This window comes from Dryobates pubescens, chromosome 18 (genome assembly GCF_014839835.1).
Source record: "Dryobates pubescens isolate bDryPub1 chromosome 18, bDryPub1.pri, whole genome shotgun sequence".
Lineage (NCBI taxonomy): Eukaryota > Metazoa > Chordata > Aves > Piciformes > Picidae > Dryobates > Dryobates pubescens.
This window is the reverse complement of record NC_071629.1, coordinates 3724241-3739658: the sequence shown is the minus strand read 5'-3', so window position 1 is coordinate 3739658 and position 15418 is coordinate 3724241. Positions and strand designations below refer to the sequence as shown.

The window sequence follows — 15418 nt, the reverse complement described above, 5'->3', positions numbered from 1 at the left end:
GAAACCTTGCTCAAGCCAAAAGTACATTTTGCAAAGCTCCTCAGCTGCAGGCAGAGCAAACTAAGGAGAAATTACTCTTCTGAAGGGAAAGAGAATGTGTCTGCTCAGGAGCTGCTGTGACAAAGTTCAGCTGTCAGAGGCCCTCAGAGTCAGCTGGATTAGTAGGGCACTCTCAACTGTCTGTAAATAGAAGGAAAAGACTACAAGAAGTCACTTAAGACTAAGCTCAGAGTGAACAGACTTTGGTTTAGAAGCAATGTGGGGAGGCTTTCTGATTCACCAACAGACCTAAAGACACCACTTGAACCCCACTACGGCGCACAGTATGGGAACACAGGCTGGAACACACACAAGCCAAAGCTCACTGCCAACTTTTCTGCCTCTCTTATCTCTATTTCATGTATATATTAAGCAAGGAGATGTGGCACAGTTCTGAGCAGAAGGGTCTCAACACAGCAAGACTTGCACAGTGTTTAACAGCCTGGAGTTGCTATGTTCCCAGTAACCACTGCTGAATCACTTCAAAGGACCTTTCAAAGGTCCCTTCCAACCCAAACTCTCCTCTGGTTCTGTTCTCTGATTCATTCCACTTGGGCAGAAACCAACACAATAACTCTGGGCTCCTCCAGACAGATTTTGGGAACAAAAAGTTAGAGTCTCTTCTACTGACAAGAAGTAACTCAAGCTCTGATTTAAGATTTGTCTATCCCTGTCCTAATGACCAAGGGGAAAAGAAAACAACCCAAACCTCCCTGGTTTCATGTGACAGCAAACACAGAACAAAGGTATTTCTCTGTTTGCACACCTCAGCCTTTGCCAGTGCTTTGCTATTGTTTGCACTGAAGACTCCACTTCATATTGAGGCATAAATTCTCTGGGGGATCTGTCTTCAGGGGTTGCATGAAAGCGTCTGCTCAGAATAGCAGAAGCACGAGATGCAGAGGCAGCTGTGTGCAAAAAGCCCAACTGTCTGCAGAGCACAAGAACTGTTACAAGGATTTCTGCTCAGAGAACTCCAGGTTTTGAGGAGATGAGAGACTTCACCTGTCCTGTCTCAACATTTGCTTTTAATCACCTCCCTTCAAAAAGTGCAGTCATTCAACAGCAAATCAAACTGGGCACTTCAAATACCTCTGATAACAGTTCCAGGGCCCCACACAGCTCTGATCTGCAATGGCTTCACAAGACAAGGGAGAGGAAAATGGGTGAGGATGGGAAAGTAAAGCTGGGAGAGCAGCCCGGAGCCTTCTTCATTTCATAGGCACCAACACTCCTCACACTTCTGCTACAAGAGCAGAGCTTTGCTGAATCACAGAAAGGAACTGAGCTTAAAGATCACCTAGCTGCAACTCATGGAGGTGTCCTCCAGGGGCAGGGTGCTCAAGGCCCCATCCAGCCTGGCTTGGAACACTTCCAGGCTTGAAGGCTCCACACCTTCTCTGGGCAAGCTGTTCCAACACCTCACCACCTTACTGTAAGCTATCTTTTACTGCCTGGTAGTACTGAAAAAACAAATCCCCCAAAGAAGGTCACATTTCACCTCCAGTACAGTTAAACAGTTGATAGGTTCCAAGAGGAAAACACAAGCAGGGCTTTTAAGAGCTGCTCCAGATAAAAATCAGCAACAGCCTTAGCACTGGAGAAGCCACACCCACAAACACACTGCAAGAGAAGGAAGTTTACCTGAGATACATAACCAGGAGGCACAAATATAGGTGGCATAGAACCATTTGGTGACATCATAGGAACATGTGCTGGACCTGGGAAGCAACAAGGTGCCACTAGTTAGCAAACAAGGCTTTTACAAGCTCAAGAGACATTCATTCCAAAGGTGCTGGTGGCTTGCTTTGGGGCCTGAAAAGCCAGCAGCTGCATCCAGCTCTAGTCATGGAACTACTTGCAGACAAGCAGGTTTAGAAGCAAGCCTTACAACAGCTCAACAAAAAACAAACCCCAACAAACAGGTGAGGGGAGAAACTTAAAGCATCAGGAGTGTGAGTTTAAAGAAGAACAGTGACTGTACCAAGCAAAGTAATGCAATTTACAACGGTTTTTAGTGAGGGATAACTCATTTTCACACTCAAAATACATTGAGTATGATGTAGTCACCTCCAAGAAGCATCCAGAACGTCAGGTGATGCTGCTGAATGCAGGCATGGCTGTGCATTTAACTCTACAAGAAGCACAGGTTAGATGTAACCCAACCACCACAACATCCAGCCCCAACAGGAGGTCTTGAGTTGTTTAAAATAAAATCAGCAGAGATTGATTTTTAACTCTTTCATTTTCTGCCAGAGTTCAGTCCTGGAGCAACAACATTGGCACCACAGGAATGCTGAGAGCTGCTCTACCAAGCTCTTCCTCCTCTTAAGTGAGAGTGTGTGGTATTTGTCACATCAGACTGGAAGAAAAGCATTCCTCTCTGGGACTTGACCACAGTAAAATGCACACATTTGATGTAGATTCATTTGAAGTCACATTCCAAAAGTGGAAGTCCTGATACATTCAACTTGACTCCCAGGAGACACTTTGACCTGATGGAGATGCTCAATTCTGTCACTTCCCCAGAAGGTAAAAAGCAGTTTGTGGAGGCACACACAGAGGGTAGCAAAGCTTCCCACAACACCAGCAGGCTGCTAGTGCTGCTACCTGACAGTACAGTGAGGCCACACAGCATCTAGTGAAGTTACTTGGGTTAGTGTGCACTAAATCCCATGTAAATCCATGTGTTAGGAGCCTGGGAAGACAGCTAGTCATGGCTCATTACAAAGCCAGCTGTGATGCCAGCCTGGCACAAAGCAGCAGAGTCTGCAGAGCTGCATTTCCCAGTGCTGTCTCATTTGTGCTTTAAGCACAGACTGGAAAATCAGATTCATGGCACTGCAGAACACACAACCCCCCCACACACACATAAACAAATGCTGGCAGGAATCCTGTGATATCTGCAGAATCCCAGGTGTTCAGGCTCAGTATTTCAGTCCTTCCTTTACCTTGAATACACTGGATGTGTCCATCTTCAGTTGTAATGGTAAATGTTTCACCTGGGTTCACCTGCACAAGAATAACCTGCAGCAAACAAGAAGGAAAATGAAATGGTTGAGTGGCTGAGGGGTTCTTTTTGAACTTCAGAAATGATCTGAGCCAACCCCCACCCCCCATCTCTCCCTTATACCTGTGTGTTGGATGCAAACAATAAAGCTTTGGTAACCTTAGAAGGGGAAAAAACCCCAAAAGATGAGGAACACTGACAGGTGGAATGAAATTCCTTCATGCTTTGACATCATTCATTCTGCACAGTCACTATCTTCCCTGCTTTCCTCTGATTGCTACCAGAAGTGCTCCCCTGGATGCACTCAAAAGAGTTAACTAAGCTTTTATGTTTCATACTTCCACACACTGCTTTTGCTTCTTTCACTGAAGCAATAGATTAGCTAAGATTCCCCCTTGCTTTCCAAGCTTTGCCTAAGAGTTGATTGCAGCTTCAGGGCTAAACTGGCACAATCAGGACTGCATGCAGCTGGAAGAAAGGAAAAAGAAAGAAACAAGATCATTTGCCCCAAAGTCAGCTATGTTTTTCCACTGAAAGCATGCTGGCATGGATTTTGACACTATGAGGATGATCAAAAAGCTGGAGCACCTCTCCTAAGACAACAGGCTGAGAAAGTTGGAGCAAAGAAAGCTCCAGTAAGACCTTATTGCAGCCTTTCAAGTGTTTGAGAAGGGCTTGCAGGACAGATAGAGAGGGCCTCTTACAAAGGCATGGAGTCACAAGGAGGAATGGATTCAAACTGGAAGCAGCTCAATTTAGACATCAGGCACTGGAACAGGTTGCCCAGAGAGGCTGTGGAGGCTTCAAGCCTGAAGTGTTCAAAGCTAGGTTGGATGAGGCCTTGAGCACCCTGGTCTAGTAGGAGGTGTCCCTGCCCATGGCAGTGGGGCTGGGACTGGATGATCTTTCAGGTCCCTTCCAAACTAGGCCATTCTGTGATTCTCTGATGCTCTGCAGTAGCTGAGTCAAGCATGGAGTCCCTTGGAGGCAGAAGGATGAAGCAGGCCATGCTACCACCTCTGCTTTCTAGCCCTGGATAGATCAGTCCTATCTCTCATGTCTGTGTAACCTGCAGCTAAAGGAGTACAACTAAGAGGGAGGTTCTGCAGGTCAGTTTGGATGTGATCATGTTCACTTCCACACAAATCAATGTGGACATCTGCCAGCACTATTCCTCAGGCAGAAGTTTGCCTTGCATTGGGTAACAAACAATCACCTCATTCCACCCTGCTCGCAGCACGTGCCGCAGGCTGCCTGTAAAACACTGCCAGCTCTGCTTCAGCTTCACTGGGACACAACAGCTTCACCACAGGAGTGTGGCAGTGAGATTCTACCACACTACATAGGCACTGGTCTAACTCTTCAGTAAAATGAGGGTTTGGCTCTGTAAGAACCACAGTGTCACAGTCTAAATTCTACCCTGGTGGCAGCTAGCCCAGTAAAGAATGCAAAGGCAGAAGTAAAGCCTGCTTGGAACTCCAAAGGTGAAGTCTTCTTTCACTCCAGTGTTATGAAAGATTTTTGCACTCTCCATGGAATGACAGTTGTGTCATGTGGATGTCACCTGAAGAGAGCACAGAGTTGTTTAGACCAGGAAAGACCTTTAGGATCACTAAGTCCAACCATTAAACCTAACACTACCAGTCTGCTGCTGAACCACATCCCTCAGCACCACACCTCCATGGCTTTTAAAGCCCTCCCTGGATGGGGACTCCACCACTGCCCTGGGCAGCCTGTTCCAGAGCTTAACCTTTTTCAGTAAGCAATTGAAATTCCAATTTTGGATTCAAGGCTGCTTATCCAGGCAGTGACTTTTTATCCTGCTGCCCTCAAACCACTTGGTGGGAGCTGAGATAGCCACTGGCTGGTCCCTGAAATCCCACTGGAGCAGCTCCCTTTCCTGGCAGCCTGTGCTGGGAAAGGTGTCCACCTGATTTTCCTTTTTTGAGGGGAGTAGGAATGTTAGAACATTGGTGATAGAAATGCTCACCCCTGATTCTTTTCCCTGTGAGTGCCTCTGTAGCTGCCTGGCAGTAGCTGTTTGAGAGGGCAGCTTGGGATGAGGCAGAGAAGAGCCTCCAGAGGAGAGGTTATCAGGCCTTGGAACAGGCTGCCCAAGGAAGTGATGGGGTCACCATCCCTGGAGGGGTTTTGAAGATGTGTGGAGGTGTTGCTGAGGAACATGGTTGGGTTAGTAGTGGCTTAGGAGTAGCGATGGGATGGGGAGCTCTAGGTGAGTGGTTGGACTGGGAGGAGCTCAAAGGTCTCTTCCACCTTCAACAGCTCCACCATTCTACGAACAACAGGTTGGAGATTTGCCAGACCACAAAGAAGCAGGAGAGAGAAGGTCTGCTGCTGGGGATGGGCACCAGCAGGGGACAGGGCTCCATAGGCAGGCATTAAAGCTCACAGCAAGTCTCATCTTGGACAGCAAGAAAATGGAGAGGCAGGAAAGGCCTCAGGAATGGTCAAACCTTCAGACAGGCTTCAATTAACTGAAGCTCTCACAAACAGTTCAGGAAACTATTAAGTGAACCCAGTTGAAAGGATCCTAAGTGAGTGGTGTAATCACAGGGCTGCAGGGCAGTTCTGAGAAGGGAATTTCAGGAATGCATGGGGCAATGTCATATAGGAATGACTCACTATAATTAATGAAGCAAACACGGTTCCATCTCCCTCCCACCAAGGACAGCTTCCAGGAAGCTTGAGAGCTGCTCATGAGTTAATCTAAGCCCAGTCAGAGGACAGGCTGCTGCTAGGAGTGACAGCAATGTCAGGCTGACTGTAAACCACTCAGGTGTCCAATGCAACCATCTTAGCCCTGGTGAACTCAAGCAATTTCCAAGCACTGCTCAGTGCTTTGCCTTTCTCCTTTCATCACTTCCCATTGCTGGCATTTTTTTTCTGAGCAGGAAACCCCTCCAGGCTTCATGTGAAATGAAACTCCTGAGCTCAGTGCTGCATCTGACTGTTTGAAGTGACTGGCCAAACAGCCAAACAAGTTTTATTTCTGAGCACAACCCCCCTTGAGCAATAATCTGCAATCAGCCCACCCTCTTCTGGCAGCCAAACAATTAACTCCCCCCTGTGTTAATCAAGCTTCTAAGTTAATCCTCTAGCCAAAAGCAAAATTGCAAGTGCAAGATTGTGGCTCAGAAGCACCTCTGTAGGGAAAGTGTCCCAAAGAAGAGCAGCAAGTGTATTTGTCAGGCACCCAAAGGACAACAGCTTGAGCTGGTGGTTTATGTGCAGGCATGGCAGAATGAGAACCCCTGGCACATGAAATCAGTTTTGGTCCCATGAAGAAATTTTCACCAGACTGGGCTAGACATGCAGTGCTCCAGGCTTCAGGAAGAGAGGCTGGAAAGCTGCCCAGCAGAGCAAGACCTGGGGGCATCCATCAGCAGCCTGCTGAAGATGTGCCCAGGTAGCCAAGAAGGCCAACAGCCTCCTGGCCTGGATCAGCAATGGTGTGGCCAGCAGGACCAGGGCAGGGACTATGGCCCTGTACTCAGCACTGCTGAAGCCACCCCTTGAATACTGGGTTCAGTTTTGAGGCCCTCACTGCAAGAAAAATATCAAGGTGCTGGAGTGTGCCCAGAGAAGGGCAATGAAGGTGACCAAGGGTCTAGGGCACCGTCTTACTGTTTTGCTACCCAGATTTGTCCTATCTGTAGCTGCTAGGGCTGGGAGAAGTTGCTCCTTGAATAAAAATGCAGTGTAAGCTGTCAGGATGCCTGGAATATTTCTGAGTGCCCTGGAAGTGTCTCTCCACGTGATGGGAGGAGCTCAGCACTTACTGTACAAGGCACTCAGCCTCTGAAACAGTGAATGCACTTCAGCTTCACTGCCAGCTTACACAAGCTTGGCCTCCCATCTATTTTGCTTTCACTTTTGTCTGTATTTCCAGCCCTACCAGATACCTCTGACAGGCTGTGCCCAAGAAAACTCTAAAGTTTCAACTAAATGCACTCAGGTTTCACCCCTGGGCTGTAATTATTCATTAAGGTACTTCACAGCAGAAAGCCAAGATCCTTCCTCTCATTTCCCTGCAACAGGCTCCCTGGCTTAGGGCACTGCAAGCACTTGCTGATCTTTATTGATTATTTAACATGAGCTGTAAGAAGAACATCCAAACCCTCCATGCTTTATTAAATCCATTTTATTGTTTTTCCCCTTTTATTCTTTGATTTTTGTAGGTTAATGCTGAAGTGTTTAGATGCACAGAGCAAACATCCCTTTCAGTCTACAACCCCTTTAAGTTTCCTCTATATTAATGTTTAAGCCCAGGCTGGATGAGGCTCTGGCCAGCCTGATCTAGTGTGGGGTGTCCCTGCCCATGGCAGGGGGGTTGGAACTAGGTGATCCTTGTGGACTGATACTATGAATGTGATAGGATGAGGGACAATGGTTTGACATTAGAGAAGAGGGGATTTAGATTGGATGTCAGGAGTAAGTTCAGCACCATGAGGGTGGTGGAACACTGCAACAGGTTGCCCAGGGAGGTAGCTGAGGCCCCATCCCTGGAGCTGTTCAAGGTCAGGCTCTACAGGGCTCTGAGCAATCTGCTGTAGGGGAGGATGTCCCTGCTGACTGCAGGGGGGTTGGACTGGATGACCTTTGGAGGTCATTTCCAACCCAAACCATTCTATGATTGCATGTTGAATGGTTTCTTTCCTGCTTGCACTTCTGGTTTACTGGTACTGGCTTTTCCGTGGAAGCTGAACAACAAATAGCTTTTCAGCCTCCCTCCTGCCACTTGCTGGCCCAGCCTGCCATGGCTCACACCAAGGAATGTACTTGCCTGCTGTATGCTGTCCCCATTAACCATGTGAGGTAGAAGTGGCACTTCATTCAGTATGGGTGTAGCTTCTAGTGGAGGTGGCTGGTCGGCCATCATGTCTGAAAACCACTCATGGACAGCTGCTCCTGGGAACCACCTGGCAAAAGAAGAGAGTGAGAGAGTTAGCCAGGCCTCCCCCTGCCCCACACCATTCTCTGCTGCTTTTGCCAAACATGGGACCAATGCCTCTGAAGGAAAACAGCCCAGCCTTCAGGGCATTGGTGGGTTTCTCCTCCACAACACCAAGACCTCAACTATTAACAGATTCCTTTAAGGACAGCAAGTCAGAGCATTTGAAAACCAACAGGAAAATGTCACCAGACTTCAACAGCCTGGCCTAGCTTGTTAGAATCATACAATGGGTTGGTTTGGGAGGGACCTCCAAAGGTCATCTCTCCTAACCCCCCTGCACTCAGCAGGGACATCCTCCACTAGGGCAGGTTGCTCAGAGCCTTCTCAAGCCTGACCTTGAATAGCTCCAGGGATGGGGCCTCAACCACCTCCCTGGGCAGCCTGTTGCAGTGCTCCAGCACTCTCATGGTGCAGAACTTGTTGTAACATCCAATCTAATCTGCTCTTCTCTCATTTCAAGCCACTGCCCCTTGTCCTATCCCTGCAGGCCTTTGCCAACAGTCCCTCTGCAGCCTTCTTGTAGCCCCCTTCAGGTACTGGAAGGCTGCTGCTAGGTCTCCCCAGAGCCTTCTCTTCCCCAGGCTGAACACTCCCAGCTCCCTCAGCCTGTCCTCATAGCAGAGGTGCCCCAGCCTCTGATCATTTATCATCAGTTAGAACAGAACTAATTCTGGTCACTGATTGTGCTTTCTGGCTGGCTCTCCTCTACAGGACAGAGAGTAAAAGGCACCATCTCTGCAGTGTCTGCTCCTTGCAGTAGTATCACTGATGGGCTGGGCTGCAGGAAGGCTCTTGCTCAGACCTGCTTCTGTGGAGACCAAGGTCACTGCTACATCTTGTATGCCACACTGAGGGGCAGTAAGAGGTGGTGTCTGTGGGGAGGAGTGCACAGTTCAGGTGACCAACGAGGGACTCCAGCCCATGTATCTCCTACTCAGTGTAAAGCTGAGGCATCACCAGGGTGAAGCCTCTTCTTCAATGGCCAGGAGGATTCTCCCTGTTCTGCCTTTGATCCTGACCCTTCTGTTCCTGAATCTGGTTCCCATCTGCTGCAGTGTCCAGCCTGGGATTTGCCCAGTGCCTGCCCACAGCATCAGTGGTGAGGCTGATGAAACTGTCATCAGGGGGCTGGGTTTGGTACTGGCTTGTACCTATTTGTATCCATTTCATTTCACTGTTATTATTTGCTTTAAAGCAGTGTTAGTTTCCTTTCCCAAGCCATCAGCCTCTTTTATTCCCTTTCTCTTCCCTTTGGGAAGGCAGAGGGGCTGATGGGGAGCATCTGTCACTCATTTAGTGGCCAGCCCAGCCTTGACCCTTGACAGCTCCACAGATTTCCCAACAAACTAACTTTAATTGGGACCAGAAGTCACTGTGAACACCCACATCTACCTCCACTGCACATTTAAACACTTGTGCAAACTGACAGTCTCAGAAGGACAGAGAGGTTCTTGTGCCATACTTGGGCTCTGTGGTTCCCATGGCATAGACTTGAGCTCTTAGAATCACAGAATTGTCAGGCTTGGAAGGGACCTCAAGGATCAGCCAGTTCCAAGCCCCCTGCCATGAGCAGGGACTCCTCACACTTGTGCCCTCTTCACAAAGGCCTGCACTGGAGCACTCCAGTGGATCAGCCTCCTTTCATCTTTCAGCCCTGCACTGAAGCAGCACACATCCTTCTCCCCAGAATATGCTCTCCTGGATGGGCACCTTGACATGCCCTGAGGGATGAGATGGGGATGCAAGTGAAGCAATTACACAGCACCAGAATTTGCACTTAGGAGGCTCATTAAAGTTGGAAAAGACTGCTGAGACCATCAAGTCCAACTGTTAAGCCAGCACTGCCAGGTCACCACTAAGCCATGTCCCTCAGCACCACATCTGCATGTTTTTGAATGCTTCCAGGGGCAGTGATTCTGTCACTCCCCTGGGCAGGCTGCTGCAGGGCTTAACCACTCTGTCAGTGAAGAAATTGTTCCTCATGTCCAACCTGGTGCAACTTGAAGCCATTCCTTCTCATCCTATCATTTGTTATTTGGGAGAAGAGACACCCCCCAACCTGCTTCCAACCTCCTTTCAGGGAGTTGCAGAGAGCCAAAAGGCCTCCTCTTAGCCTCCTTTTCCCCAGCTCAAACAATCCCCACTTCCCTTGGCAGCTGCTCCTCTTGTGCCCTAGACCCTTCACCAGCTTCCCTTCTCTGGACATGCCCCAGCACCTCAGTGTGGAGTGAGGGGCCCAAACCTGAACACAGCATTTGAGATGCAGCCTCACCAGAAGTGAAAGGAGAGGGACCACCCCTGCCCTAGTCCTGCTGGCCACACTATTGCTGATCCAGGCCAGGATGCTGTTGGCCTTCTTGGCCACCTGGACACAAACTGGCTCACCTTCAGCCACCTGTCCTCCAACACCCCCAGGTCCTTTCCAGCCACTCTTCTCCCCAGACTGGAGTGTTCATGGGGTTGTTGTGACTCAAGTGCAGGATTTCATTCCTGAATTTGCAGTTACCATTACTAGAGCTGCTTGCACTCCAGAACCCAAGATTTAAGCCAAAGAATTCACATACTACCTGCACATTTCAGTCCCAATCACAGAATGTTAGGGGTTGGAAGAGACCTCGAAAGATCATCCAGCCCAACCCCCCTGCCAGAGCAGGTCACAGAGGAACACATCCAGACAGGTCCTGAATGCATCCAGAGGAGGAGACTCCACCACCTCTCTGGGCAGCCTGCTCCAGGGCTCTGTCACCCTCATGGTGAAAAGGTTTTTCCCCTATGTTCAGATGGAACCTCCTCTGCTCCAGCTTGCAGCCAGTGCCCCTTGTCCTGTCACTGGACATCACTGAGCAGAGCTTGGCTCTGTCCTCCTGACACTCACCCCTCAGGCTCCTCTTCTCTTAAGCTAAAGACCTAGCTCCCTCAGCCCTTCCAAGATGTCATCACTACAGAAGTCTGAGAGATTGGACAAAAAGCTGAAGGCACCACAAGAGTGTGCAGCATTTTGTCCAGAAGGCTTTTAACTGAGTGCCATGGAAAAGTGCTGCATAGTTGTAGGCTTCCAGTGAATAATCTGCAATTACAGAAAGTCAAACTGCAGTCCACATGTTAGTGAATTTTCAGTGCACAGTTAATTCAGCATCCATAAAAAGCACAAGATAACAGGATACAGGAAATGCTGACATTTCCTCCCTTCCCCATTACCTCCTAGAAACCCAGACAGAAGGCAAAATGAGGTTGGGAGAGTTCAATTCACTAAGTCACAAAAGCCAAAGCCAACAGAAAAACATTTTCCCCTACTCAGATCTGTGCATGAACCAAGTCAATCTATGTACAAAGACAAATCCTCCTTCAGTTCTCTCTGACTAGTATGGAAAGCATGAAATCATAGAAGAGTTTGAGCTGGAAGGAACCTTACAGTTTATTTAGGTCCAACCCTGCCTGCCATAGGCAGGGACACCTCCTGCTCCAGCAGCAGCCCCTTGCAGTGCTAACTTGAGGGGCAATGGCTTTGAGCTGGAAGAGAGGGGACTGAACTGGAGATTAGGAAGAAGTTCTTTCCAGTGAGGCTGGTGAGACACTGCAACAGGTTGCCCAGGGGGGCCATGGATGCCCCTTCTCTGGAGGTGTTCAAGGCCAGCTTGGACTGACCTTAAAGGTCTTCCCCAGCCTAAACACTTCCATGATTCTCTGCTTCTGAAGCACTCCTTTAGGAAAGCTGGAAGAAGGAAGAGCGAGGCATTGAGTGAGGCACTGGAACAGGCTGCACAGGGAATTTCTGGAGACTCCAACACTGGCGGCGTTCAAAGCCAGGTCAGATGGGACCTTGATCAACCTGGTCAGGTAGGAGGCATCCCTGCCCACGCCAGGGGGGGTTGGGATAGAGGAACTTTAAGGTCCCTTCCAACCCAACCCACGCTTCTCACTATTTCTGCAGCAGAAACAGCCTGAGCTCCTGCCTGCCTTCACAGCCTGTTTAAGAGAGAGAGGCTGGGCAAGAGCTGAGCTTTCTGTCGTTTCACAACATCACCCAAGAAAATCCAACTGCATTCCTGCTCGGCTGCTCACTCCTGTTTTGCAAGCGCCCCGCCGCCGCGCTGATGTCACGGCACACGGTTAATCATGTCAGCCAGATTCAGGAGGAGGCAACAGTTTCCACTGCCACTCTCCACACCACAAAGGCTCCTAAGAAAAACAGCAGCTCCTCGGGACCGGCCTTCCAGAGCACAATTACAGCACACAGCGCCTGGGCCTGACCTCACTTCCTGACATAGTAAAAGTGCCGAGGCTCTGGAAGGCTCAAACGTTGGCCTTCCCTTTTCGCCAGCCCCAGTTCTTCCCCAGGCCTGCTGCAGCCAGCCTGGGCTGCAGCCAGCCGCCGAGGCTCCGCGCCCAGCTCGGTGCTCGCTGACCGCCGGCGCCTCGGCCCGCACGGCCGGGCGCGCACCGGCCCCGGCCGGCCGCAACGCCACCGGCACAGCCCGCGTGGCGAGTCGAGGGCGAAGTGATGCCAGGTCACCATCCCTAGCGTCTGGAAAGCATCATGGATTCCCCTGAGGCATTCTGAACTCCAAGGCAGAAATAGTGCCCCCTCCACTCAGCATCTCCAACGCTGGGTTCGGGCTGGGGCCTCTCGCTCACTACAAGACAGACGTTGGGGGGCTGAAGCAGGGCCAGAAAAGGGCAATGAAGCTGCTCAAGAGTCTAGAGCACATGTCCTAGGGAGGAACAGCCAAGGGAAGTGGGTTTGTGTAGCCTGGAGAAAGAGAGGCTCAGGGAGACACCGTGCTGCTGTCCACAACTTCCTGGAAGCAGGCAGGAGGGAGGTGTGGGTCAGTCTCTTCTGCCAGGTAATGAGCAGGAAGACAAGAGGAAACGGCCTCAAGCTGTGCCAGGGGAGAGGAGGAAGAAGCCCCAACCACTCTAGCATTCTATACTAAAAATCTCTTTCCAGAAAGATCTCACACAGAAACTCAGTGAGGGGGTCACCTCAGATAAAAATGGGTCACCTTCACTCCACTGTCCAGAGGAGAAGCCGAACACATTCCATGAATACTAAAACCCTCCCAAATGGATAAACACCAGCACCCCCCCAGCAGCTATCACAAAGCCTGTATTCTCATTATAGGAAGAGTTGGATTTGATATGAGAAAGTTCCTATTCCAGGAAGCTTACTGCTTAAGTGAAGGCCTTTTTTTTATCTTTACCCCCTTTTAAACAGAGCCTGCCCGAGTCTGACAGAAGAGAACAATGTGTCCAGGGGCAGAGAGGAAGTCTGATGGAGAGCTTGAGACTTGGCTTGGACTTCCTGATTTCTAGGTTCAGTGCCTTATGCAACCCTCCAGCCTGATCAGAAGTTTCTGCAGGAAGTAAACCACTATAATATTGCTATTTATTAAGAGCAGCAGTACAGAAACCTTCAAGCTTTAATTACACTTTTTTTGCATTAATAGAATTACTAATGAGTGCTATACAGTGACTATACTTTGATGTATTAGATAGAATGGTTTGGGAGGGAAGGAACCTCCAAAGCCCATCTAGCCCAACCCCCCTGTAGTCAGCAGGGACATCCTCAACTAGAGCAGGTTGCTCAGAGCCTTCTCAAGCCTGACCTTGAATAGCTCCAAGGATGAGGCCTGAACTACCTCCCTGGACAATCAGTTCCAGTGTTGCAGCACCTTCATGGTGCAGAACTTGTTCCTAACATCCAATCTAATCTCCTCTCATTTCAAACCACTGGCCCTCATCCTATCACTGCAGGCCTTTGGGAGCAGTCCCTCTGCAGCCTTCTTTTAGTCACCTTCAGGTACCAGAAGGCTGCTGTTAAGGTCTCTCTGAAGCCTTCTCTTCTCCAGGCTGAACAACCCCAACTCTCTCAGCCTGCCTTCATAGGAGAGGTGCTCCAGCTCTTGAATGACCTTTGTGGCCATTCTCTGGACCTGCTCTAACAGTTCCACAACCTCCAGGTAGGTTTTCCTGAGACTGGAGCAGAGCAGCAGAATCCCCTCCCTTGACCTGCTGCTGAAGCTGCTTTTCATGCAGCCCAGGGGACAGCTGGCTTTCTGGGCTGCAAGTGCACACTGCTGACTCATGTTGAGCTTCTCCTCAACCAGAATCCCCAAGTCCTTCTCCTCAGGACTGCTCTCCATCCATTCTCCACTCAGCCTGTATCTGTGCTTGGGATTGCCCAGCCCAGGTGCAGAAGCTTGCATGTGGCTTTGTTGGACTTCATGAGGTTGGCTTGGGCCCACCTCTCAAGCCTCTGAAGGTCTCTCTGGATGACTTCCCTTCCCTCCAGTGTGTCAACTGCACCACACAGCTTGCTGCTGTCAGCAAACTCAATGATGGTGCCTCCATCCTACTGTCCATGCCACTGTCTCCAGGTCTCTGGGGACTAAGACTTCTGAGAATTTTAAACATATTCCAACCCATCAGTGAAATTTTGCATCAGAGATCACCAAAGGTTGTTAGAAAGCACAACAACAGACTCAACCAAAAGTCATGCTCAACCTCAGGCTAAGGAGCAGCCTCATCACAAAGGGCCAGCCCTATTTGTGAACTCTAAAGCCACTCTCACTCCCCCAGATAAGGAATTATGCCCCACACAATCCTGATACAGGAAACATTTTGGAGAACAGATACAAGCTACCCTGTCCCCCACAAGTGAGGGTTTTTTTCCCCCACATAAACAGTGTTAACAAGGTGTTTAAGATACCACCCCAACCCTAAAATAGTTCTCCTCTGCCACAGGACCACCCCTGAGATGTGGTGAGGTGGATTGGTTTATTTTAGCAAGATTAAGGGAAGGAGAGATTGAACAAAAAATCAGACTTTAACAGAAGCTCAGTTACAACTTCAGCTCTGGAGAGACCACCCCCACTCCATAACAGTCATCTGTTCAAAACTCAATCCATGTTTTGATTCAAATGTTGGGAATCATTTCTAACGACACCCCAGTGAGTTTGGCTGCACCAGCTTGCGTGAAGCTTGGCCTCTGGCCAGGAGGGCACCACAGCTTCCACACTGAAAACGTTCTTCACGGCTTACCCAGCACAAACGTGCTCAGTCCAACATTTTTAATGTCATTCTGACCTTGCTGTTGCTGGGACCTCACAGTTTTGACCTAAGTGAGGTCTGGGACCCAAGTAAAACAAAGAAACCTCAACAAAACGCCGGCTCTGGCTCCGCAGACATTGTGCAGGGCTTCACAGAATCACCAAGGCTGGAAGAGACCTCAAAGATCATCCAGTCCAACCTGTCACCACAGACCTCATGACTAAACCATGGCACCAAGTGCCACGTCCAATCCCCTCTTGAACACCTCCAGGGATGGCGACTCCACCACCTCCCTGGGCAGCACATTCCAATGGCTAACAACTCTCTCTGGGAAGAACTTTCTC

At 49.5% G+C, this 15418-nt stretch overlaps 1 protein-coding gene across 1 annotated transcript in view; it reads right to left on the bottom strand.

Annotated features, from left to right (window-relative positions):
• Positions 1-15418, bottom strand: part of LOC104296993 (fibronectin type-III domain-containing protein 3a) — a 47360-nt gene that overhangs the window by 25189 nt on the left and 6753 nt on the right. Inside the window, exons 2-4 of the mRNA XM_009896861.2 lie at positions 7854-7989; positions 2991-3066; positions 1684-1760 (exon numbers count right to left, since the gene is read on the bottom strand). Coding sequence (XP_009895163.2) covers positions 1684-1760; positions 2991-3066; positions 7854-7949 — 249 coding nt within the window. The 5' untranslated portion in view covers positions 7950-7989. The remainder of the gene's footprint in view (positions 1-1683; positions 1761-2990; positions 3067-7853; positions 7990-15418) is intronic.